The sequence below is a fragment of the Antechinus flavipes genome, chromosome 2 (assembly GCF_016432865.1).
Source record: "Antechinus flavipes isolate AdamAnt ecotype Samford, QLD, Australia chromosome 2, AdamAnt_v2, whole genome shotgun sequence".
Lineage (NCBI taxonomy): Eukaryota > Metazoa > Chordata > Mammalia > Dasyuromorphia > Dasyuridae > Antechinus > Antechinus flavipes.
This window is the reverse complement of record NC_067399.1, coordinates 370,434,031-370,459,968: the sequence shown is the minus strand read 5'-3', so window position 1 is coordinate 370,459,968 and position 25,938 is coordinate 370,434,031. Positions and strand designations below refer to the sequence as shown.

At 32.0% G+C, this 25,938-nt stretch overlaps 1 protein-coding gene across 1 annotated transcript in view; it reads left to right on the top strand.

Moving 5' to 3' along the window:
* Nucleotides 1-25,938, top strand: part of TDRD9 (tudor domain containing 9) — a 173,195-nt gene that overhangs the window by 19,818 nt on the left and 127,439 nt on the right. The window contains exon 2 of the mRNA XM_051978276.1: nt 15,814-15,920. Within this exon, the coding sequence (XP_051834236.1) occupies nt 15,814-15,920 (107 nt within the window). The remainder of the gene's footprint in view (nt 1-15,813; nt 15,921-25,938) is intronic.

The window sequence follows — 25,938 nt, the reverse complement described above, 5'->3', positions numbered from 1 at the left end:
CTTCCATTTTGAGATCTAGTGATGACTACTGAGATCCCTAAGAGGTTTTTTTTTTTTTAACTCATTCTTTCACTTCATATCCAGTTTGTTTCAAAGTATTATTTGAAAAGATTAGAAAAAAACTTAAAAAAATATTAAATGGGACAGCTAGATAGTGCAGTAGATAGAACACTAGCCCTGAAGTCTGGAGGACCTGAGTTCAAATGTGGCCCCAGACACTTAATGCTTCCTAGCTTATAGGACCCTGGGCAAGTCATTTAATCCCAATTGCCTCAGTTAAAAAAGAAACAAAAAAATTAAATAAAGGTGTGTATATGAAAAGATGATAAATGCCCTAATTTTTGTTACATGGTTGATTTTGATTGGTAGGTCTAGCTTCCTTCTTCAGGAATTGATGTTTTTCATAGCAAAGGAGAAAGACTTAAATTGTAGATCATAGCTGCCGCTGAACAATATGTTGAAATGCTGAAAAAAAGTTACATATTTAGAAACCTTAACTTTAATACTTATATAAATTATTTCTTGGTATTTTACTTTGAAAAATTGAACTTTTGGAACTACCAGCTTATCTTTTTTTGATAAATTTAAAAATTTTAAACTTAAATATAAAATGAGGAAAAAGATTGCCATGTACATGGCACAGCAGACCATAAGAAAAGATTTAATATAAAACAATAAATTTTTCTTCCAAGAAAAAAATACTACTAATTGTTTTTAAAGCTGCTCAGCTTTTCTTTTGCTTCTTTGTTGGTTTTCTTTTGTTCTCTTCTGTGGACTTTTTGCTTTATTTTCTCTTCTTCCCCACCTTTAAATTTATACATGCACAACTATAAACATTCGTATATACATTCACACTCCTATATGTAAAACCATACAGTGTTTCTTTTCTCCTCTGTTCATAAGTTCATCATTTCCTATACCACAGTAATATATTCCAGCCCAGTCACATTCTATCCAAGAAATTGTCTATAAAAATCCCCCTTGCCCCATTTTTGGCATTGCTTCTAATTTTGATTACATAGGTTTTATTTATAAAAGAAAAATTAGAAATAATTGAAATTATCCTTTTTACACGGAACAAATACTCTCACAGTATAATATGGTTTTTTAAGGTCTGATACTGCTGAATCTCCTTCATTTACATCTTTTTTTCTCTGAATTAGTTCTGACCTTTTGTTCTTCCAAATGAACTTTGTGTTATTTTTTTCTAACTCAGCAAGATAATTTTTTAGTAATTTATTGGAATGATATTGAATAAATAGATTAGTTAGGTAATGTTGACTTTATATACCCATGAATAATAGATTTTACTTTAGTTATTTAGATTGTTAAATATTTATATAAAAGGTGTTTTATATTGATATTCATATAGTTCTCATGTCTGTTTTGGCAGGTATATGCTCAGGTATTTTAAATCATCTAAAACAGTATTGAATAATACTACTAACACATTCACTGTGATGTTTACATTTTCTAGTGTAAATAGTTTATTTTTCACTTTTAATTAAATCTATTTTAACTTGAACTTTTAGATCATGATTACTGTTCCTGCTTTTTTTATACACTAAATTCTACTCTTGCTCTTTATTTTTGTGTATATCTGTCATAGCATTTTTTGAAAGCAACGCATTATTAAATAAAGATTTTAAATCTAATATCCATCTCAGTCTTAGGGATAAATTCATCTTGTTTACATTCTAAACTGTAATTACTTGGGTATTTTCCTCTTTCCTATTTTTCTTCACTATCCTTCTCATCCTATTGACCCTATCCCTCCTCACTCTTCTGCTTTATGTATACTTATCTGTCTGTCTGAGAGCTGTCCTTATCTTCTCCAAACTGATCCCCTTACTGTCTTAATTCTTTCTGAATTTAAAAAACTTTTATACTTCTATCTCATATATGTGTGTGCATGTTAGTACACATAGTAGCACATGTGTTAGTGTGCATGTGTATATGTGTGTTGTTACTTCAACGCATTTCTGTTAAAAGTGTCTTCTGTATCAGTTTTATCTTTTTTTGCCTTATTTGCATAAGATAAATACTTATTTTTATTTTTCCTTACAGTTTTATTTTTTTAGACTCATCTCACCATATCAACTCAGCTCACAACTTTCTTTCAAATTAATCAAATAAGCATGTTAATATTTTCACATATGTGAAATAAACAATTTGATCTTATTAAATCTCTTATAATTGGTCTTTTAATGTTTACCTTATATTTCTCCTGGTTGTTATGTGTTTGCATTTTCCTTTAAGTTTTGGGGTTTTGTCACAAAATCCTAAAATTCTTTGAGTTTGTTAAGTGTCCATTTTTTTCATTAGATGTCCATTTTTTTTTTTCCCATTCAGAGTTACATTTAACTTTGCTAGATAAGTTAGCCTTGGTTGTAACTAACCCCAGTTCTTCTGCTCCACAGAACGTAGTATTGCAAGACTTACATGGTTCTTCAATGTAGTAGCTGCTAGGTCTTGTATAATCCTTATTATATAGTTCCATAATATTCAATTGGTTTTTTCCCTTGTGCTTCCAATATTAACCTGTGAGCTTTGAAACTTGGCTGTGATATTTCTGACTTTCTCCAAGATTCTCTTTCAAGTGGTAATTGGTGGATTTTTTTTTTTTTCTATTTAAGCTTTGTCTTGTAATAGAACTTCAGGGCAACTTCTGATCATTTCTTGTAATGTTGTATCAAAATTCTTTTTTAATTTAATTTTTTAAATTTTACTTTTCCTCAGTTCCATATGAAAACAATTTATAATATTCATTTTTAAAACCTTGAGTTCCAAATTTTCTCTTTTCTCCCTCCCCACCTTCTCTCATTTAGAATATAAGTAATTCAATATAAATTATACATGTACAGTCACATAAAACATTTCTTAATAGTTATGTTGTAAAAGAAAACATAGACCAAAAAAAAACCACCTCAGGAAAAATAAAGTTAAAAAGCATGCTTCAATCTGCATTTAGATATCATATCAGTTCTTTCTCTGATTATGGATAGCATTTTTCATAACTCCTTCAAAATTGTCATGGATCATTGTATTACTGAGAATATTTATGTCATTCATGGCTGATCATGTTGCTTTGTATATAATACACTTCATTTTACATCAATTCATGGAAGCATCTCCTTTCACCTTGCTTTTAACTATCTCGTTGCCTAATCACTTAGGATCATAGAATCAGAGTTGGAAAGAACTCTGAATTGTGTATTCTTTACCTAGTCTCATAAATGGTTTTGGATTAAAAATGAAGCCTTAGTTGTTAATGAAACAAGATTTCATTAAGTTCTTTCTTTTGGAATAGTCTAACTTTGACATGTGTGTAAAGCACTTTGGAAATTGAATTGCCAAAATAATGTAATCTATTATTGCTACTATTTAATTTATGAGGTGGGAGGAGGAATCAGGTAATCCCTATATGTTGAATAAATTAGCCTAAAATATTAAAAAGGTTATATGGCAGTGGGTATATGATTTTGAAATTGCTAGTTTATGTTAGGGTCACATTTACACACTATTTCTATACTATTCACCTGTTCTTTCAATTATATTGTGAAATAAATAGTATAGTAGAGGTTTTTTTCCCCCTCCAGAATTTCAACTACTAAAAAAACAAATTAAAATGATCCTTAAGGGATTGTGTTTATATACCTTTGGAAAACACTTGACTAATATACCATGACTGCTATCACCACATACAATATTATCTAATAAAAACAGTCCCCCAAAATACATTTGTCTGGGTATTAAATATAGAAATTATTTCTGCAGGGGACCTTGTCTGCATAATTTCTGGAACATATTAAAGGCATTCTTAGATCTTTCACTAGCAGTGCATTCATTAACATTGGCAGGCTCCAGAAGGAGCTTCTTGTTAGCCTTCCATCAGAAGCCTTTGAGGAATGGTATAAGTCAAAGGGCAGAGAAGAGGGGAAACATCATCTTCTTTTAAAAAAGTTTTAATAGTATCGTATCAAAGATAGTTTTTAACATTCACCTTGGCAAAACCTTGTGTTCCAAAATTTTCTCCCTCTCTCCTTCCCCAAGATGGTAAGCAATGTGTTATGGGTTAAATATGTGTAATTAAAAAAAACAACATTTCCATATTCATCATGTTCTGCCAAAAAAAAAAAAATCAAATCAGAAAGGGGAAAAAATATGAGAAAGGAGAAAAAAACCAAGCAGATATACAACAGCAACAAAAAAGGTGAAAATTCTATGCTTTGACCAATATTTTAGTCTTCATAGTTCTCTCTGGAAGTAGAAGACACTTTCTATCAGAAGTCTATTGTAATTGGCCTGAATCACGACATTGTTGAAAAGAGCCAAATTCATTACAATTGATCATCACATAATCTTCTTGTTGCTGTGTGCAATGTTCTTTTTGTTCTACTCACTTCACTTAGCATCAGTTCATGTAAGTCCTTCCAGGCTTTTCTGAAATCAGCCTGCTTGTCTTTTCTTATAGAACAATATTATATTCCATTGCAGCTTATTTAGCCATTCCCCAGTTGATGGGCATCCACTCAGTTTCCAGTTCCTGATGACTATGAAGAGGGCTGCTACAAACATTTTTGCACATGTGGGTCTATTAGAGGGAAAACTTCTTTAGGTGTTTTGGAGCAAAATTTCCATAGGATAAGAATAGAACTGCAATTATTCCTTCCACATCATGATTTTTTCCATTGTAATTTTGATATATCTGAAGGTGAAATATAAGAAATAAAATGGGAATTTTTTTGAGAATTTTGTAGAAGCTGCATATGACACACAGAGACCAGCAAATGACACAGAAAAATTTTAGAAACTCAGAAATTCATAATGTATCTATAATTTATAATATCAACATATTTTATCTTTTAATACCATAATATTTCAGTTATCTTGGTATGAAGAGAAGACCAAAAAAATTTATATGGATTTTCCAGATCCCAGAGATGCTGTGCCCTGCATAACTCCTGTGATGTGGAGGGGCTGCAATATAATGAGTTAGGGATGGGGGAAGGAAAAAATGTTGAATAATAGTAGCAATATTAACATTTACATGGTACTTTAAAGTTTCTAGAGTGCTTTATAAATATATATTTATAAAGGTAATTATCCTCACAACTACCCTATTATTATACATATTTTATAAATTAGGAAACTTTGACATTAGAGGTTACATGATTCACTCAGTTGGTAAGCGTTTCCGTTTGTCTTTCTGATTCTAAAGCTAGTTGCTTTATGGAAGAGAACCCCTTCTGTCTTAGACTTCAGACTGGATATTAATTTAATTCTTTTATTGTTACAGTGATAGAGAAGAAATTAGCAAACCTTCCTGTGATCTCTCCCTTTAGATACTAGTTTCAAATGATTTCATCCTTTCTAAATATGAGGAAGTGCTGTTTCCCATTACATTTTATCAAGCATAACAAACAGATGGAATCAAAAAGTGGTCATTTATTTTTATGATAATATTGGTTCCTAGTAGTGCCAAATCAGAGGAGAGCTTTACCTGAATCTTGACAGTATCTTTTGCTTTGCCAGCATGTGCCTCTTTGATACAATTTAAGCAATATTTATAGATTCTGAGAACTTTGAGTTGGATGTTATGACCCTTAACCACTTAAGTAGTTTATTTCCCCATATCTCTGACAAATGGTCATCCTAGCTGCAACATTTGTTAACTTGACAACCGTGGGCAAATCACTTAATCTCTGACTTTGTTTCTTCAGTTGTAAAATAGGGCTAATCATATATATATATTCCTTCCTTGCATGTTACTTTTGCTTAAATTTTAAAATTCTTTAACAATGTGAGCCATTGTCTTTTCTGTCCTTAAACATAGGGAAGTCACTTTCTTTGAAGTGGCTTATTTTATTTCTAGAATTATAATTTCTAACTCTTTTTATGGTGGCAAGGAATTAGAAATTGAAGGAAATTGAAGGGTTGCCTATCAGTTGGGGAATAGCTGAATAAATCTACATGATTTCAGAAAAACTTGGAAAAACTTAAGTGAACTGATGCTGGAGTGAACATGAGTATGAACCAGGAAAACATTGTATACAGTAATAGCAAAATTCTGTATAATCAACTGTGAGGAAAACATTATACACAATACCATTGTGTCACAGTACCATTGTGTGATGATCAATTATGATAGTCTTAGCTCTTTTTAGCAGTACAGTGATCCAAGACAATTCCAGTAAAGTTGGGATAGAAAATGCCATTCATATCCAGAGAAAGAACTCTGGAATCTGAATGCAGATTGAAGCAATGCTATTTTTTACTTTTTTTCTATGTTTTTCCCTTTTGTTCTGATTTTTCTTTCAAACATGACTAATGTATTTAATATGATTGTAGGTATATAACCTATATCAGATTACTTGTTGTCTTAGAGAAGGGGAGAAAAATTTGGAACTCAAAATCTTACAAAAATTAATGTTGAAAACTATCTTCATACCATTGAAAAAAATTACTATTAAGTAAAAAAAAAGAATTCTAATTGCTAGAAGCTGCTAGTGCCCTTCTTCCCCATTTCATTTATTTTTATATACTTACCATGTGTATGTTGTCTCCCCCATTACAATATAAAATCCTTGGGAGTAGCAGTTGTTGAATTTTTAAAAATTGTATCTCTAGTGCCTAACATATATATATGCTTTAATAAATGTTTCTTCATTGATCTGGAATAGCTCTCTCTGTAACTTTTTATTGGTTCTAGTTTTACACTCCAGAACCACAGTGAATATAGTCCATTTTCAAAATAACAAACCTTCAGGTATCAGGTTTGAAGATAATGATACAGTATTGACAAGAAACAAGGGATAGTGGATAGGGAGCATCAAGAGTGAGAAAAAAGGTTTTAAATTTTGTCCCTTTTATATGTCAGTCAAGTAGCTTTTTAAAAATCTTAAGTGCCTTGAGACATAGTTATGTAAAAATTTTAAGTTGCTAACAATTGTTGATCTGCATCAGTAAAAGGAGTCCTCACGGAGGATTTTTCAATCAGTTGAAATAAAAAATATAGTCCAGTCATATCCCATGCAAATCTTTTCTTTGGGCTAAATCTTCAGTTCCCTAGATCTTTACATATAATCTGAGTTTTAAGGTGTGCAAAAAAAAATCCAATACTCTCTCCTTTGGATAAATATGTGTATAATTGAATTGACTCTCTAGGCCTTAACAACAATCTGAAGAAAATACTACAAACAGATATTAACATCCCATTTTTACAAATAAGAAAATTGAGACTTAGAGAGGTTAAAAGTATATTTGACATGCCAGTAGAGTCATATGGCTATTAATCCTATCTGAGGAAGATTTTGAATTTAGGTCTTCCTAGTTCCAAAGTCCAGTGCTTTGTACACTACATGTGCTAGAGGTTGCTCACTGTCACAAATAGCAAGGGTACTAGACAGGATTTGAGTCTCTCTAGACTCAGTATTAACATTTTGGCACAGTGCTTCTTCGTGATTTGTCACATGTTTGAGAAATGGCTTGACTAGTGTAGAATACACATAATTATGTTTTCATCTTAAATCTTTTCCTTTCTCACATCTTCCATAATTTCTCTCTCACCATGATCTGGCTCTCTTATGATGACACCACCTCCCTGACCTTCCTTTTTAGCAATGGTAATACTTTCACTAATTTATTTATTGACATGGGGCAGTTTGAAATGTACTCATTGTCACTTTCAGGTTCTACTTCCAGGACTGTTACGAACATTTCTTCTCCTTTGAGATTCATTCATATCTATCATCTGATCAAAATTCTAGTAGCTGGTATTTACTGACTTCCAAAATCTTTCTCTTTTTTATTCAATGAGTACAGTGCCTGGATGGATTAAACACCCATGCCATATAGTTCTTCACTTTACTCATTTCTTGTGATCTGCTTCTTTATTCCACTTTAGCCCTACACAAATGATAGTCTATTTTTGATCTTATCATGACGGAGGTATGCACCTCTTTCATGTTCGTGGACTTTGGAATTTCTATATTTGATCAGTCTATTGTTATTCGATCTCTCCCTCTATCTTATAACCCTGAAATCTATTTTTTATCTTCATTATGAATTCTTAAGTCCCTTGACCACTCTTTTTATTTCAGGCTATCATCCATGCATTTGCTGCACTTGCTTGCCTTCTTCATCTTGACCCTTGTGGTAAACCAATTCAACTCTGCAGTCCTGTTCTCTTGAATCCCTTCCCCCCTTATCATATTGCTGACTTTGCCTTAAGTCTTAGTTTTGGATTACCTTGCTATCTGCTGCTTTTGCTCCTATATACTTACTGCTGAATCAAGCTGGAGAAAATCATGAAATTGTGCTGAGTTGGGTACATTAGTAGTTCTTGTATGTAATTTCTTTTTTTTTAAATTTTTTATTATAGTTTTTTATTTACAAGATATATGCATGGTAATTTTTCAGCATTGTCAGTTGCAAAACCTTTTGTTCTAATTTTTCCCCTCCTTCCCTTCATCCCCTCCCCCAGATGGCAGGTAGACCAATACATGTTAAATATGTTAAAGTATATGTTAAATACAATATATGTATACATGTCCATACAGTTATTTTACTGCACAAGTAGAATCAGACTTTGAAATAGTGTACAATTAACCTGTGAAGGAAATAAAAAATGCAGGTGGAGAAAAATAGAGGGATTGAGAATTCTATGTTGTGGTTCACACTCATTTCCCAGAGTTCTTTGGCTGGGTGTAGCTGCTTCTCTTCATTATTGAACAAATGGAATTGATCTGGTAAATCTCATTATTGAAGAGAGCCATGTCCATCACAATTGATCATCATATAGTGTTGTTGTTGAAGTATATAATGATCTCCTGGTCCTGCTCTTTTCATTCCAACATCAGTTCATGTAAGTCTCTCCAGGCCTTTCTGAAATCATCCTGCTGGCCATTTCTTCATGTATGTCATTTCAATTGGAACCTCACTGTCAGTCATCTACAGTGACTCTTCCAAATCTTTTCCTCCTTTACAAACTCCCGTGGTTCTCCCTCTCCTTAGTTCTCATCTGATAAACTTGCCTCATATTTTACTGAAAAAACTGTCAAAAGCTTCCTCTGATTCACTGTTTCTTATCTTCTACCACTCAGATGCCTTAGTCACTTTCCTGTCATTCTTGTCTCTTTTCCTTATCAAGGCAACATGCCCAAGAGATCCTTTTCCGTCCTGTCTTTTCTCCAGCACATTGCTCCCTTCTCATTTCCACCCTGTTCCTTTTCTTTAGTCTGTTCTTGACTAGTGTCTACTTCCCTAATACTTGCAAACATCCCCAAACAACCCTTACTTGGTCTGTATTCCAGTAAGTTGTGTTCCATTTCTTCTCTTTTGTGGAGAGATTCCTTTACAAGGTTGTTTATAATAGATTCGTCTCCCTCTTTTACTTTTAGTTGCTTAACTCTTTAAAGTCTGGCTACTTGCCCTCATCAATAAACCAAAATTGCTATCACTAAAATTAACAGTAATCTTTTTAATTGCCAAATATATAATGGCCTTTTAAAATTTCTCATTCTTCTTGTTCTCTTTGCAACTTTGTCACTGTTGATCACCCTCTTCTCTGTGATACTGTCTTTCTAGTTTTTCCTCTTCAGTAATCTCTTTCTCTGACTACCTATCAATTGCTTTCAGTTTCTTTTACTGACTTCATCCAAGTCATACTTAAAAAATTAATTTTTGGTATCTTTTGTTTTTTTTTAATTTCACAATCATTTCTTCCATTGTCCATCTCACTCTCTTTGCTTTTTCTCATAGACCCATCCCATGTATAATGGATAGTATTTTTTTAAACAAGCAAAAGAAGAGAAAAGGATGAAACCAGCATAAAGTGAAAAAAGCATATTGAAAAAAGCTGAAAACGTGTCATGTACTTCATCTGTGGACTTCTAACTTTATAATTTTAGAAATTCACTTGATTTTTTTTTTTGGTGATTATTCTGTTTTCATAGCCTTTGTGTACATTGCTTGACTTTCACATGAATGAATTCACATGAATAGCAATTCATGTACATCTCCTCATATTGTTTCTTATAGAAGAAAAATAGTCCTTTATGTTCATGTACCATAATTTGTTTAGTAATTCTTTAATCAAGAGACATTTACTTTGTTTCAGATTCTTTGCTTTTAACAAAATGCGTTACTATAAATATTTTTGTTCATATGGGGATTTTTTCTTATTACTAGCTCCCTTGAGCTATAAACACAGAGATAGAGTCTCTAGTTCAAAGGGTGTAGACATTTCATAATTTTCTTTTCATGGTTCTAAGTTATTTTCAAAATGGTTATGTTGATTCATAACTCCATCAACAATACACTAGTGTAGTTTTCCTTCCTACAATTTCTCCAACATTTACTATTTCCAATTAAGCCTTAGGGTTGTTTTCAGTTTCCTCTTATTTGTATTTTGAACTATTCTTTCAAATAAATGAATTAGTTCTAGTGTGATTATCAGTAGTTTGCTATTATTTCAAAAACTATTCCTGTCATTTGATCATTTATTGGGAAATGGCTTTTGGTCTTATAACTATACACACACACACACACATATATATATATATATATATATATATATATATATATATATATATATATACACACAGATAATATAACATAATACAGAAATATATATATATAGATAATATAACATAATAATACAGAAATATATATATATAGATAATATAACATAATACAGAAATATATATATACTATATGTAAACTCTGTAAATATATATGCTATATGCAAACTATAACATATAATAAATAATATTTATACATAACATGCATATCCTTTCTACCTGCTGTTTGTATGTCTTAGGTACTAAAATTATGAAAGAAATTTGTTACAAATATTTTTTCCCTGATTGACCATTTCCTTCTTTGTGCAGAAGCTTTTCATTAATAATGAAAATTTACAATTGAATTGTATTATTTCTGTTTCTCTCGTCTGTTCCATTGATTTATCTTATTTTTTGAAGATGATTTTTGAAGACTGATATTTTATAATACACTTTGAAGTTAGGAAGTGCTGTTTGCTCTTTTCATTAGTTTCTTTTGACAGTCTGGATTTTATGTGTCATCAAATGAATTTTGTTACAATTGTATGAAGTTTGATAAAATATCCCTTTAATGTAGTTTGGTGAAATTGTTATAAGTTGTTTGTTCCAAATGGCCAATATAAAAGAACAGATTTTGGAAAAGCTTAGTATAGAAAAACTATATTTATCAGAGAACATCTTTATTTTTAACTTGGCTCAGTAAAAGTCTCTTATTCATTGCTCTATGTTATTAATTTCTTGGATATATGATTAACCTTGGTATATGTTACTCTTCTCTTTTGCTTTTTAAAAAAAGTATATTATTCTTTTTGGAAAAGTTTTATAGCAAATAATAGATATGATGTATAAATAAAACTGAATGTTCAACCCCTATATTTAAACTTTTGAATATTTAAAAAATTAGCTGAAAATTTTATTCATTGAATTTCAATGCAGTGATGTTTTATTTTTCAAATATGTACTTTTTTTCTTTATTGGTTGAAAATATCTGCTTTCAAAAATTTACCCTAAAATAAAGAACATGTTAATCTTTTAAGACTTTATAAAGCTGATTACATGTAAGCTGTAGCTAAAAATATTTGTGATAAGAATGTATATAGCTCTTTTCTACTTTAGCTTCATGTTGTTTATCTTAATTTTATTTAATATTGCTTTAAAATACCTTCCCTAAATATGGATGGTTTTAAAAAATCTGTATTGTTCTTTTAAAATAAGTAATTTATTTTGGGTTATTATGATATGGTAAAAGTACACACAGGGCAGTGATTTTATGTGTCTGATTTTAACTTGAAATGACATTTTTATTTGAGACCTGAAGCAGTATTGTCAACATTTCATTGGGTTTTACAGTTGGAAAGAGCTTCTGAGGTTATCTAATCACATCTACCTGAATAGAATCTATTTTCTCCTTGATAAGTATTTCTCCATTCTTTGAAAATTTCTTATAGCAGAACATGTTCTTTCCAAATATATTTTTGAAGATATCAAAAATCTCAACTGATTTTGCTTTTGAATTACTTAAATGATTAGGAAAGTTTTCTTTTTCAAAATTTCAAACTGCCTTTATTAAAAAAAAAACAACAAAAAATAAAAACCACAGTTGCTTCTATTTGTTTATTTTGACAGCTAGAACAAGCTCTATTGTGTTGCCTCTATTCTCTTCTTTAGATTTGAATATCCTCATTTCTTGCATCTTCATATTCTTTGATAATGAGTCCCTTGGTTTTCTGGATACTATCCAACTCCCTATGGCTACAGCTTTGGTACTTTATCTCTCTATAGGCACTTTGTGTAAATCCCACATGAGACCATGTTCCTGTTCTTCGTAGCAGGAATGATAGAATTTCTAGGCATCCATTTTAAGAGTCACATAGATGGTGCAGTGGAAAGGGCACTGGCTCTGGAGTGAGGAGCACCCGAGTTCCAATCCAGCCTCAGACTCTACTAGTTGTGTGACCCTGGGCAAGTCACTTTACTCCTTCTGTTGTGTCCCTTCTCCCCTCCCCCCCAAAAAAAAAAGAAAGAAAAAAGAAAAGTCATGTATGTATAGCTAAGAGTAAGGACTTTGATTATGGAAAGTAGCTCTTAATGAGATGACCTGAAAGGAGTGATGTTTGTGCAGGTTAGTCTTTCATCCCTTAAATGTCATACCATTTCAGAGGTTTGGGACCATAATCCTATCTTTCTTCATGGCAGGCTTGCTCCTTCTCTCCTTAAGGTTAAGATAATAACCTTAAATTAATTGAATGACTTGGGTTTAATTATCTACATGATTTTTTTCTCTTAATGGAGATAACTATCTTGTGTATAGAATACATTTAATATTATTTATGTTGCTTAATTGTGGCATACATGCATTTTTACCCTTTCTTCACTAGCCTCTGCGTTCCTTGAAGATACCTTTTTGTTGTAGCTCCTCAAAAACCTAGAAATAATTGATTTGTAAGTAAAATGAACAGAATATCATTAATAAAATTTTTCATAATACATTACACAATCATAAATTTTCTGAAATTTATGTAACTTTTCCTTTTATTAAAGCTTTTTATTTTTCAAAACATATGCATGGATAATTATTCAACATTAGCCCTTGTAAAATCTTGTGTCCAGTTTTAATTTATGAAGCTTTACATATTTTTCACGATTTTTTAAAAAAATGAGGCAGTAGGGTATAATGTATGGGGGAAAACCAACTAGCTTTGGATTTAGGGATAACTAGTTTCACATTCTGTTTCTGATATAGACTAGCTCTGTGATGCTCAACATTTCAATATTTGGGACAACTCCTTTAGCTGGTAAATTGCAGAGTAGTTCTCTGCTTTCATAGAGTTCTTTTCTCATTCAGTTCTTTAAATAGATAAAATCACATAAATAGATTAAAAATAAATATTGGAAATATGAATGAAAGTATAGACTTTCATGGACATAGTTTTTGATGTTCATTCTTTTAGGTCAAGTCCGACTTCAAGATCCCATTTGGGGTTCTCTTGGAAAGGATACTAGAATAATTTGCCATTTCCTTCTATAGCTCATTTTTTATAGATGAGGAAACTGAGGCAGACAGGGTTAAATGACTTGCTCAGGTTCACACAGTTAACAAGTGACTGAGAAGAAGATGTCTTCCTGATCCCAGTCCCAACAGTCTATGCACTGTGCCACCTAGTTACCCCTAGACTTTTTGATCAGTTTAAAACATAAGTCAAGTTAGGTAACTTATTACTTACTTTGTAAGTATTTACATGCCTTTTGCATATTCTATATTGGCATTCACATCTAGATGCATATCAGCATTTTATAGAGTGATATTTCATACCAAATAATCTTGAAATTCTTTTTGCTTGATGACTTAATTTTTCCTGTTGATAAATGTTACATAGTTGGTCATATTGTTTATGGTCATTAAATCACTTCATGGGAAGATAAAATTGCTATTCAGAATTAAGAGCGTTTGGGACTGCTTGCATTATTCTAGAGGCCTATGAGGATTAGTAGTAGATAGATTCAATTCATCAGAGTGGGAATTTGAGGACTTTGATATAATTTCTGACTATGTACTTTATTCCCTGAGAGGCCTCAGCCAAACTGTTTTTAACATTTTTGCATCTCATTTTTCTAATTTTTATCACGTAAAGAGGGAAGAAGGAACTAGAGTTGATGGCCTCTAAGATCCTTTCCAGCTCTAAATCTATGATGCTATGAAATATTTTACCTGAGAGCTTAGTATACATAAGACTTAGTATACATAAGTATACATAGGGGAATAAAAAGATAAGTATGACACAAATCCTATGCTTAAGTGGCTGATAGTTTATGGCAGAGGAGGGGGGAAGAAAATGTCAAAATAACTATGAGCCAAATAAAAAGTCTAGAAAAGTTTGGTAACAATGTTTTTAGCTAATTATAATTTAATAAGGATTATATTTTATTTTTTCTGTTCCTAGTAAATTTATTTTTAATACACATTGCTTATAAATCATGATAGGAGAGAAAAATAAGAGCAAAAGGGAAAAACCAATGGAGAGATTAAAAAAAAAAACAGAAAAAAGAAGTGAACATAGCATGTGTTGATTTACGTTCCTTCCCCTTAGTTCTTTTTCTGAATGCAGATGACATTTTCTGTCCAAAGGTTATTGAGATTGCTTTGGAATACTGAACCACTGAAAAGAACAAGTCTTTCATAGTTAGCTGATCATCAAAGATTCTTGCTGTTATTGTTAGAATGGATTCCTGGTTCTGCTTGTTTCACTCAGTATCAGTTTGCATAAATCTTCCTAAGTCTTTCTAAAATCAGCTTGTTCGTCATTTTTATATAACATTAATATTCCATTACTTTCATATGCCATAAATTGTTCAGCTATTCCTCAGGTGATAGGATCTACTGATTTTCCAAGTCTTTCCTGCCACAAAAAGAGATGCTACAAACATTTTTGCATATCTGGGTCATTTCCCCTCCTTTATGATTTTTCCTTGGAATAGGTAATGCCAAGTCAAATTGTAATTAATCACTGATAGTCCTTTGGGCATAGTTCCCGTTCTCTCCAGAAGGGTTGGATCAATTCACAACTCTACCAACAACACATTAGGGTCCCAGTTTTCCCACATCCCCTCCAACATTTATTATCTTTTCCTGTCATCTTAGCCAATCTGAGAGATTTGAGGTGGTACTTCACAGTTGTTTTAATTTGCATCTCTCCAAACAACAGTGATTTAGAGCACTTTTTTCATATAACTATAGATGACTTTAATTCTTGTCATCTGAAAATTTAATAAGGATTTTAAGCAAAACATCATTAAAATGTTTAAAAGTATTCTTTGGATTTTGGGAGGGGGTAGGATTTGATTTTAGCAATTATAAAGGACAGAAATAGAATATTACCAGTTAATAGGAGGCAGTGGAGATTTGAAATGTTTTTGTTTGTTTGTTTGTTTGTTTTTGCCTTTGTCAGGCTTTACCTGGGACTTTGGTAAGTGGCATTTCTAGAGTAGAAGATAAAACTTTTTCTTGGAGGAGGATATTATGTAATATCCCCTTACTGTTATGATTACTTTATAGAATCATAGAATGACCAAATTTTAGAGTTGAAGGAGTTTTAATAACCTAGGCTAACCTATATTTTAAAAAGGAAATCCCCATTGTTAAATAATAATTACAGGAATTAATATTCTGGGCCTTAGTTTAAAGATAGTTCTTATCATATATATCTAAATGGAAGGAATTTCTTGACTTAATAGCTTTTAATTTCTCCTTTAGGCTGCATGAGAGAAAGAGTCCTGAAATGGAATATATAAACAAATACAGACAGTTAGAAGCTGAAGAATTTGATGTATACAACAATGATCATTCAAACAGTGGACCAGGTAAAAGAACCCCTAAATCATATGTTATAATAGGATATTATGTGTATCTTGTTCATATGAAGAATTCATTTGTTTAAACAGTGCCATTCAGAAAGATTTTAGACAGTGTCTTATCTATTCTTCTTGTCATTTGAAAATATTCTAAATTGGTAAAGTTTGGGGCATAGATAATCTATGTTTCCATTGGTTTAATGCAATGCCTTGCTGAGAGAGGGAGAGGTTTAGGAAGGAAAGGACCAAGACAAGAAGCAAAATAATTTGTTAATACTTATATGCTGAGTACTATGCTTATAATTTGGAAAATTACAGTATGAGATTTTATCAGCGAGTTTGTCAGTTATTGAGTTTGAATTTTCCATTTATGAATTAAAAGGTTAGATATTACAAATTTTAATTGTCAGATTATCTTCAAGGAGCAAGTTGAATGGCAGGTCAATTCCTATTCCTTCCAGTTTAATATGAAATGATTTCAATATTAAATGTTTTAGTACTTAGGATTGATGATATAATTCAATGATTATTATAAAGAACCCTTAAAAGAAAGACATGAAAAATAATTGTATATTACCATAATTCTGATGAACCTGGTGGGCTAAAAAGCAAGTTACAGTTTAGTAGACAATTTAATCAAAGAAAATAATAGTAATGAGACACAGTATACCAAAACTTATGGGATACAGCAAAAGCTATTGAGAGGGATTGAGTCCACAGTTTAAAAAACCCCAGCATACTAGAAATTCAAAAGAGTTGAATACAATTAAACAAAAAGACCATTTAATTGAAACAAAATTAGTTTTTTTTCTTTAAATGGGTAACCTGATTTAACAAAAAGAGAAAAACCAAATTAATTGTTCATAACAGAAATGAAATAAGATTTTTTGAAAGGAAAATAAAGGAGTTATTAGAAACCTCCCAATTATACTAGCACAACTGATAACGCAGAAAAAATAAATGAATGCTTACAAAACCATAAAATACCTGTACTAGCAAAAGAAGAAATAAACTATTTATTTTTTAAGATTGTACTTTTTCCAAATACATGCACAGATAGTTTTCAAATTTTGCAAACCTTTTCAAAACCTTGTTTTCCAAATTATTCTTCTTCTCTTCTCTTCTTCCCCCTCTCCAAGATGATAAGCAATCTGATAATAGATTAAATATGTGCAATTCTTGTAGACAAAAGAAATAAACTATTTAGATAACAGTATCAGAAAAAAAAATTTGAACAAACCATAAGTGAACTTCCAAAAAATAAACTCGGGGACTAAATGGATTCATAAGTAATTTCTCCAGACATTAAAGAGCAATTAATTTAAAAATTGCACATGTTGTTTCAAATACTAAGAAAAGCACTTTTTCCTATTCTCTTTTCTATGATAGATAAAATTTTGATATCTAAACTAGGCACTAATAGTAGACTACTATCCTTAATGAAAAGTGATCACTGCATTAGAAAGAATATATACTATGTCCAGGTTGGACTAGCATTAGAAATTCAGCATTATATCAACATAAAGAAGATTATAAATATAATAAGCTATGCTTATTATAAATAATTTTTAAACTCCTGGGATCATGTCAGCAGATCAACAAAATACAATGCTCATTTCTGTTAGACTCTAGAAATCTACAATAATGGACCTTTCCTTAATATAGCTGTGTATATTGAAATCCAAGAGCAAACGTATGTAGCGAAGAATCTAGAAATCTTTCCAAGATTGGGACTAAAATAAGAATGCCTGTTATTACCACTATTATTTAAAAGAGTGCTAAATTGAGCAATAAGATAAGAAAAAGAAATTAGAGAATTAACAAAAGTGAATAGAAACCAGTTATTGCTTTTGCAGGTGATATAATTGTACTTCGAGAATCCCCGAGAGTCAAATAAAAATTAATTGAAATAACTAATAACATCAACAAAATTCAGAATAAGTGTATGTTCCCAGATTCACTAAGGAAACTAAGTGACTCTTAAATGTAAAATACTCTGTAGAGAGATAAAGACAAGTACTAATAAACCCTTATAATAAAAATGACAATATTATTTCACGTAATTTATTTATTTATTAGTGGTGTGCTAGTTAGACACTCAAAAGTTTATAAGTACTAGGAAAAATAATAAAATTCATATGGAGGAACAAAAGTTCAAGAATAATAATGAAAAAAGTGGAAGGAAGAGAATCTATCACTATCAGATCTTAAGTCATTATTATAAAGCAATAAACATTAAAACAATTTGTTAATGGTATAATAAAAGTGAGGTTGACCAGTGGAACAAATTAGGTTATACAATATATAGAAACAAATACAGAATCATAGTGTTCAATAAATCCAAAGACTCCAGTTACTGGGAAAGGATTGTTTGATAAAAATTAGAACAGCAGTTTGACAGAAATTAAGTTTATACCAGTACTTCCATGTTATAATCTCAGATGTATTGTAATAAAATGAGTCACATAAATTTTTTGTTTTCCCAGTGCATATATTGTATCTTGTTAAGTGTGTAATACTATGTCTTAAAAATCTTAAAGGAAATGAAGAGACACAAAAGATATGGAGCATTCTAGGCACAGTAGATCCCAGTGTTGTGGGGATTTTAATTTTAATGTTGTGTTGTGTTTGAGAAACAGCAAATAAACCAATGTCATTAGGCTGAAGACTGGAAATAGGAAGGGTCCAAATTACAAAGGGATTTAAGTGACAAATAGAAGACTTTGTTTTAATTTTTAGATAATTGTAAGCCATTAGAGTTGGTTGATATAGTAAGACCTGCAAGTTAGGAAAGTGACTTTGGCAATGGAGTGGAGGATGGATTGGAATGAGTAGAGATGTGAGGCAGGAACAAAAACCACAAGGCTGTTTTTTCATGAGAAATGTGAAGAGGTGTTGGCTTGTACAGCTAAGAGGTGGGGATGTAGTAGTATGAAGTAGAAATGACAAAAGTTGATAAAAGATGCTTCCAGATCAAATACAAAATCCTCTGTTTGGCTTATAAACTCCTTCATTTACCTTTTCCCATCCTGCCTTTCTAGCCTTCTTAAACCTTGCTTCCTTTTACATACTAAGTGATCTTGTGACACCAGCCTTCTTGCTACTTCTCCAACAGGACACTTTATCTCTGATTCCAGGCATTTTGGCCGGCTTTCTGCTCTTTCCTCATTTCTCTCTTGGCTTCCCTGACTTCAAGTCCCAGTTTAAGTCCCAGAAAAGAAGCCTTTTCTGGTCTTTTTTAATCTTAATAAACTCTTTGAGAGTTATCTTCAACATCTCCTCTTATCTGTACATAGTCTAATGGAGAGAAGAGAGTATGACAAGAGCTGTGAGCTCCTTGAGAGCAGAGTGTTTTTTGCCTTCATTGTATCTCCAATGCTGAGCACAATAGTAGATGTTTAAAATGAATAAGAGCTTCTTGACTTGACTTGAATGAGATTGAGGAGTTGGGGATGACATCAAGGTAGTGAGCCTGGGTAACTGGGGAGAATGGTGTGGTTCCCTTGCTAAAAATAGGGAAATTAGGAGAAGGGGGATACTCCCCAAATATTTAAGATGAACTAAATTCTATCTACCACAAAACTAGGGGTGAATATAAATGCATGTTATATAAATTTAAATTTTGGATAGTTAATAAATTGGTAGATAAGGGCATGGTTATTGGTGTTGTTTACATAGATGAAAGAAAGTAAACTAGATTATATGCAGTTTGAGCGATACAGAAATGCTTAAATGAATTGTCTCAAAGGGGAGTAAATAGTTAATAGGCAGAAAACCTGCAATGGAAAGTCCCAAGGATGTGACAGTAGACTTATTATTTTAACTTTTTTAAATCAATGACTTGGATAATAGCTAGAGGGCATGCTCACCAGATTTGTAGATGACAGAGTAGGAAGAAATCACTTATCTATTAGATGACAAAGTCAAGCTCCAAAAAAATCTTGACAAGTTTGTTTAATAAGATGGTGTTTAATAAAGATACTAAATAATAATAGTGAAAATGAATTACCATTACTATCAATAGTTAAACAAACAATAATAATTAATGCTATTATGGGCCAGACACTTGGGCTATACAATAATTAATTCATTTGATCATTACACTAATCCTAGAAGTTAGGTGCTATCATTATCATCTCCGTTTTATAGAAAAGGAAACTAGGTAAATAGAGATTATGTGTCTTGTCCAGTGTTATACAGCTAGTGTCTGAAGCAATATTCAAGCTCAGTTCTTCCTGACTCCTGATTTAGTACTCTATCCGTTGTACCACATAGCTGCTTTTAAATAAAAAGTTTCATTTATTGATCAATTTTTTGAATTCAGTCACAAAACGGAGTGGAAAGGAGCTGATGATAGTAAACAGTTTGTTTGAAAGACTATTAAGTTATGGATAGTAAGCTCAGTTTCAGTTAGTGTGATACGGCAGCCAAAAAAAAAAAAAAAAAAAAAAAGCTGATACCATTTTGCCAAAGTTTGAGTTCTTTTGTATTCTTTCCCATTTGTCCACTACCTTATATGCTAGCTCATAATGCAATAAAATCAGCTTGTTTTAACTGGAGATAAAAATCCATTCTAAAATACATAAAACAAACCAAAAAAAAAGCAGGAAACTACTGAGTTTATGCAATTCCAGTTGATCAGGATAAATTCATTATTTTCCAGTGACAGTCACCTTCAGGGAAACTGAAAACTATTTTTTATATCATTTCTTTAAATGAGTTAGTAGTCCAGTTGAACATTTATCAGTTAAGTGCTCATGATGATGATATTCAGTTCAGAGTATATTAGTACCTCTTACTTGAAATTTATTGGCCAAGATGGGCTCAAAAGGTCCCGGGACTTGTCCCATCTTGTGGCTTTTCTTCCTCATGTGATTCTTTAGTTCCTCCTAGTTGGGAAACTACACTTTCCATTGGCCCCCTTGCCAATAAGCAGCTACAGTTGCATTAAGAGTATCAGAGCTTTCAAAAATAAAAGAGGTAATCTCTAAATTATTCTCAGGTAACATCTAGTTTGTTGTGTTCGATTCTGCAGGCCATTGCTTAGGAAGGACAATTGACAGATTTGGAGAGTATAAAGAAGAGAATCGTGAAGTTGGTAAAGTGCTCTGAATTTGTACCAGTGAGAATCATTTGATGGAACAGGGGATGTTTAGAAAATGAGTCAAAAAGATAAACTAGGATCTTATCACCAAAAAATGAATCCTTATCTATAGAGTAGTAGGTTATTCTGGAAGAAAGTTGTAAGTTGTATCAATTGTTTGATGGGCCTTTGTGGAAGAGAGCTTCGAAGAGACTTAACTTATTGGACTCCAAAGGATAGAAATTAGAGCATTTCATGAACATTTCAGAGGCAAATTTAGGTTTGATATCAGGAAAAACTTTCTGAAATGTTGAAATCTCAAAATTGAATGAACTAATTCTGAAGGACTTAAGGTTAAAAAAAAATGCTTTCCATCCCCAGAAAAAGAGGTGTTTGAATACAGACTGATGCATACTTTTTAAACTTTATCTTTCTTGAGGGTTTTTTCTTCCTTTTTTTTACATGACAATTATGGAAATGTTTTGCATGCGTACATGTATAGCATGTCGAATTGCTTGTTTTCTAATTTGGGAGGTGGCAAGAGGGAGGAAGGAAGAAAATTTGGAACTCACTTTTAAAAGCTCATGTTCAAAATTGTTTTTACATGTACCTAAGGGAAAATAGAATAACAATTTAAAATTTTTTTAAATTTAGCACCTCTCTGGAAAAAAATCCACAATAAAAAGATTATACTGCATGGCTGCAGAGGTTCCTTCTAAGAAAAATTCTAAGATTTTTTTGTTCTACTTATATTAAAAAGATCACTGTTAACTAAATTTTTTAAAATGGCCATGGAAAATGCTTGTTAAAATATTTTCTAGTTTACAAAAATCAGTATATTTGTGTGTGTGTGTGTGTGTGTGTGTGTGTGTGTGTGTGTGTGTGTGTGTGTATGTATATCTAGAGAGATGAATGATGCTGTAGCTTGTTCGGTTGTGTATTGCTTTCTGGATAATAGGAATTCTTCAAACATGTGTTTTTCACTCTTTGAATCATTAAGCCAAAATTTTTTGAATGTTATTGATATTAAACCAGAGGTGCAAAAACACTATAGTTTCACCCCCCAAAAAGCATCTGAAAGGCATTTTGGAATATTACTGACTAGATAAGGAACTCCTTTTCAGTTTGGACTTTGTTCTGTCTCTCTTCTATACCACTGGAAAACACTTTTGGTTAACCTCTCCTGATAGTAACTATCAGTGAGTGATCAAAGTTATGCCTATATATTTTACAAGAAATCTTCTGCAGTTTTGATAATTTTTTTAATGCTTCAGTCTACATTCAGACTCAATCAGTTTTTCTCTGGATATGGATAGCTTTTTTCATCATAAATCCTTCATAGTTGTCTTGGATCTTTGTATTGCTGAGAATACCTAAGTCATTCACAGATGATCATCCTACAGTATTGCTGTCACTGTTTCATGTTGTACATTTCACGTTGCATGAGCTTGTGGAAGTCTTTCTGAAGAAAGCATCCTGTACATCATTTCTTATAACACAATAGTGTTCTGTCATAATCACATGCCACAATTTATTCCCTAATGGACATCCCTTCAATTTCCAGTTCTTTGCCTTAAGAAAGAATTGTTATAAATATTTTTTGTACATAAAGATTTTTTTTTCCCTTTTAAAAAAAATCTCTCTTGGAATACATGTCTAGTAGTGTATTGTTAGGTCAAAGGATATACATAATTTTATAGCCCTTTGAACATAGTTCCAAATTGTTCTACAGAACATTTGAATTAATTCTCAGTTCTACCAACAATACAGTAATGTTCTATTCCCTCCACATTTTTCATTTCCCTTTTGTGGCCAATTAGCTAATTTAATAGATATGAAGTGGTATTTCAAGTGTTTTAATTTGCAAGTCTCCGATTAACAGAGTATTTTTCCATATGACTATATATAGCTTGATTAGTTTATTTGAAAACTGTTCATATCTTTTCATCATTTATTAATTGTGGGATGGCTTTAATTTTGCATCAACTTAACGCAGTTCCCTATATGTTTGAGAAATGAGATCTTTATCAGAGAAACTTAACTCAAAATTCTTTTCATGGTTACTATTCCTAACTGTATTTCCCTCAATTATTCTATTCTCTCTCCCCTTCCCCCTGTCCCTGTTTTGTTTCTGATTTGTTTCTGACTATCCTCTCCTCCAATATGCCTTACCTTCTATCACCCTACCTTTTTTATTATTTTATCCCCTTCCCTTCCTACTTTCCTCCAAGGTACTTGATTTTCAAAATCTTTTAAAATTCTTCCAAACCTTTATAGGAGGTTTTGGATGTATAATAGCTCTGATTTTATCATCATCTTATGGAATCACCATAGTGATTTTCTGTGGTCAGAATCTTTTTCTCTTGTTTGTTCATTTTCTCAACTTACTACTTGATTTTTTTAACTTTTTGTTTCTGGAATGAAAGGTGTATGTCCTAAGCTTTAGGGATTTTGTGAAGCTGTTTTCAGAGATCCTTCTAGGAAATCTACACATTTTTAATTTTTTCAAGGTAGTATGATCCAAGGAGAAGTGTGTTTACTACTCTCCTGGCCAATGCTCTCGTCTGTGAGCAGCCAGTGCCACTCTTTTAGGCCCAGAAACTGTCAGGAGCATCTCTGTTCTTCTGTGACTATATGTCCTAGTGTAATAGTGCTCCTCTTTGCCCTGGGACTGTGACCAGGATTATGTCATGAATCTGTACATGGGCAAAGCAGCAGTCTTACCTTAATGCTATTAAAGAGACCCCCTTACCATCTTTGGACTGAGATTTCCAGAAGCCACTGCTGTTGGCTGCTGCTGATTTCAGTGGCTTCCAAGGTCCACTTTTGGATTGCTGGATTTGGAGCTGCATTTTTCTTTCACTCTAGTGCTACAAACCTTTCTTGCGATTTTTTCCAAGGTGTTGTTGGTGTCTGTGGGCTGAAAGGTCTTGAAACTACCACTTCTGCCATTGTTTCAGAGGCTTCCAAGGACTTCTGTTTTTCTGGGGCTATGCTGATAATGGTCTGCCTCAGAGTGGGCTCCACTCTTACTATTGCACAGCATCCTTGATGATCTTATCTTCTAAGTTATCTCCAGTTAGAAAATTGTTCCAACTCAGTCATTTTGGGGATTATAATGTTCTAAAATTTGTTTAGAATCATTATTTAAAAGAGTTTGGGTTAAAAGAGTTCCTTGCTTTTTATTCCACCATCTTGGCTCTGCCTCCTGATTTTGATATGTTCAAGGGACTACCTTGTTGTCTAGGCTTTTGTGTGATGGTACAAATATGATATGAAATAGAACTGCTTGTGAAAACTTGGTTGTTCTCTGTTAATGCCCTTATTATGTATTGTTTTTTTGATTCCATCTGTGGATTGTCTTCATAAATTTTTGTAAAGATGGGAAAAGTAGTCTACTTGGTTAAGTAGTTTTGGATATTCTTTTGAATAGCTTCTTTTTGCCTTTGATGATAAGACCCTAGCTTCCCTCCATATCTTTGCTATTTTCTTCTTCCTTCAGATTACATGAGACTTGATCCTTTACTGCTCTCAAAATTGTGTCACTTCTAGCATAGAGAATCTTTGTGTACCTTTGATCAGTTCCATCTGTTCTCTTCAATGACTTTAGATCGTTTTTCGTAATTCAGATTAGTCTTGTGTTGTGGATTATCTCCATTGCATTTGATGGTGAGGATAATTTGCTTTAAAAAAAAGTCTTAACAGTGTTTTTACTATTTGTTTTGTGTATGTATGTGTTATGTCATTCCTTACCTCTCATTTTTCTCTCTTCATCTCCTGTTTGTCTCCACTTATGCCTCCCTTCTGATTATTTCCCCATTTATCTTCATCTTTATTAGCTCTTTCCAAATTTTCCAAATCTTCTGTGACTCTTCCCCCCACAAAAACAGTATCTCATTTATTCTGTAATATCCTGCCTACCGGGACAATGGTAGCACAATGTGCTCAGGAGTCTTCCATTCTTAGCTCTCCCCCTCTCACATTCCTCCTCTCTCCTCCAAATCCTTTCTCTGGTACAGTCTACTGACCTTGTATCTAAGAAGTATTCCCATTCCATCTTCTCCTCTCTTTCTGTTCTCACATAATACTTGGTACAAATAATATGAAGAAAATTCTTTCTCATATTTTGACAGGTGATATTCTCAGGAAGAGAATAGGATATATAATTTTTGAATTTGTTTTCTTTACTATACATATTGCAAGGATTTTGTCTTCTCTTTTTTTAAAGGTAAGGGAACTAAGGAAAGAAAAATATTTGTTAATTAGAAAAAAAAATTTTGTTTTCTATTTGGTGGGCCTGTTGTAATGTTACTTTTTTGTCTGGCTCCAACAAAGTTCTTGATTTAAAATATTTCAAAACAATAACTTGTTTTGCAGCCTTTAGGAATCTATTAGTCATTCTCTGTAAAAATATAAAATTCCATGCACATAATTGTGACTGTGCATATGTATATAAAAACTACCCAGAAGTGCTTAGTGGTAGTAAGAATTTGCTGTACATGTACTTGGAGACTTCTTTGGGTGTTTTTTTGTACTGCTTTTGGCCCTGTAAACTTTTTTTCGTTTGGTTTTTTGATTCCAAATCTAATTTTTTTTTCCTTAATAGTGTTAAAGTGATAAGATTTCATGGAGAATAGAAAGAAGGAATGAGGACATCCTTTGAAGTATATTATAATGATATTTGTTATTAATAGATTTGAAAAGTATATTTAGTAGTATATAAATCCTTTCAACTTTAAACATTTTTAATCTCATCATAATTTTATTATCATACAACTCAGAACAAATACTACTGCATTGAAAATAGTGTTTTAGCTTTTAAATGGAAATAGAACACTGAAAATACATTTCACTTAGCTTATTTTTTAATCATTTTATTCAGTTTAAAAAGATACAGTACTTTGGGAACCAGGGTTTCCTAATAACTTGAACCTTCTCTCAGAA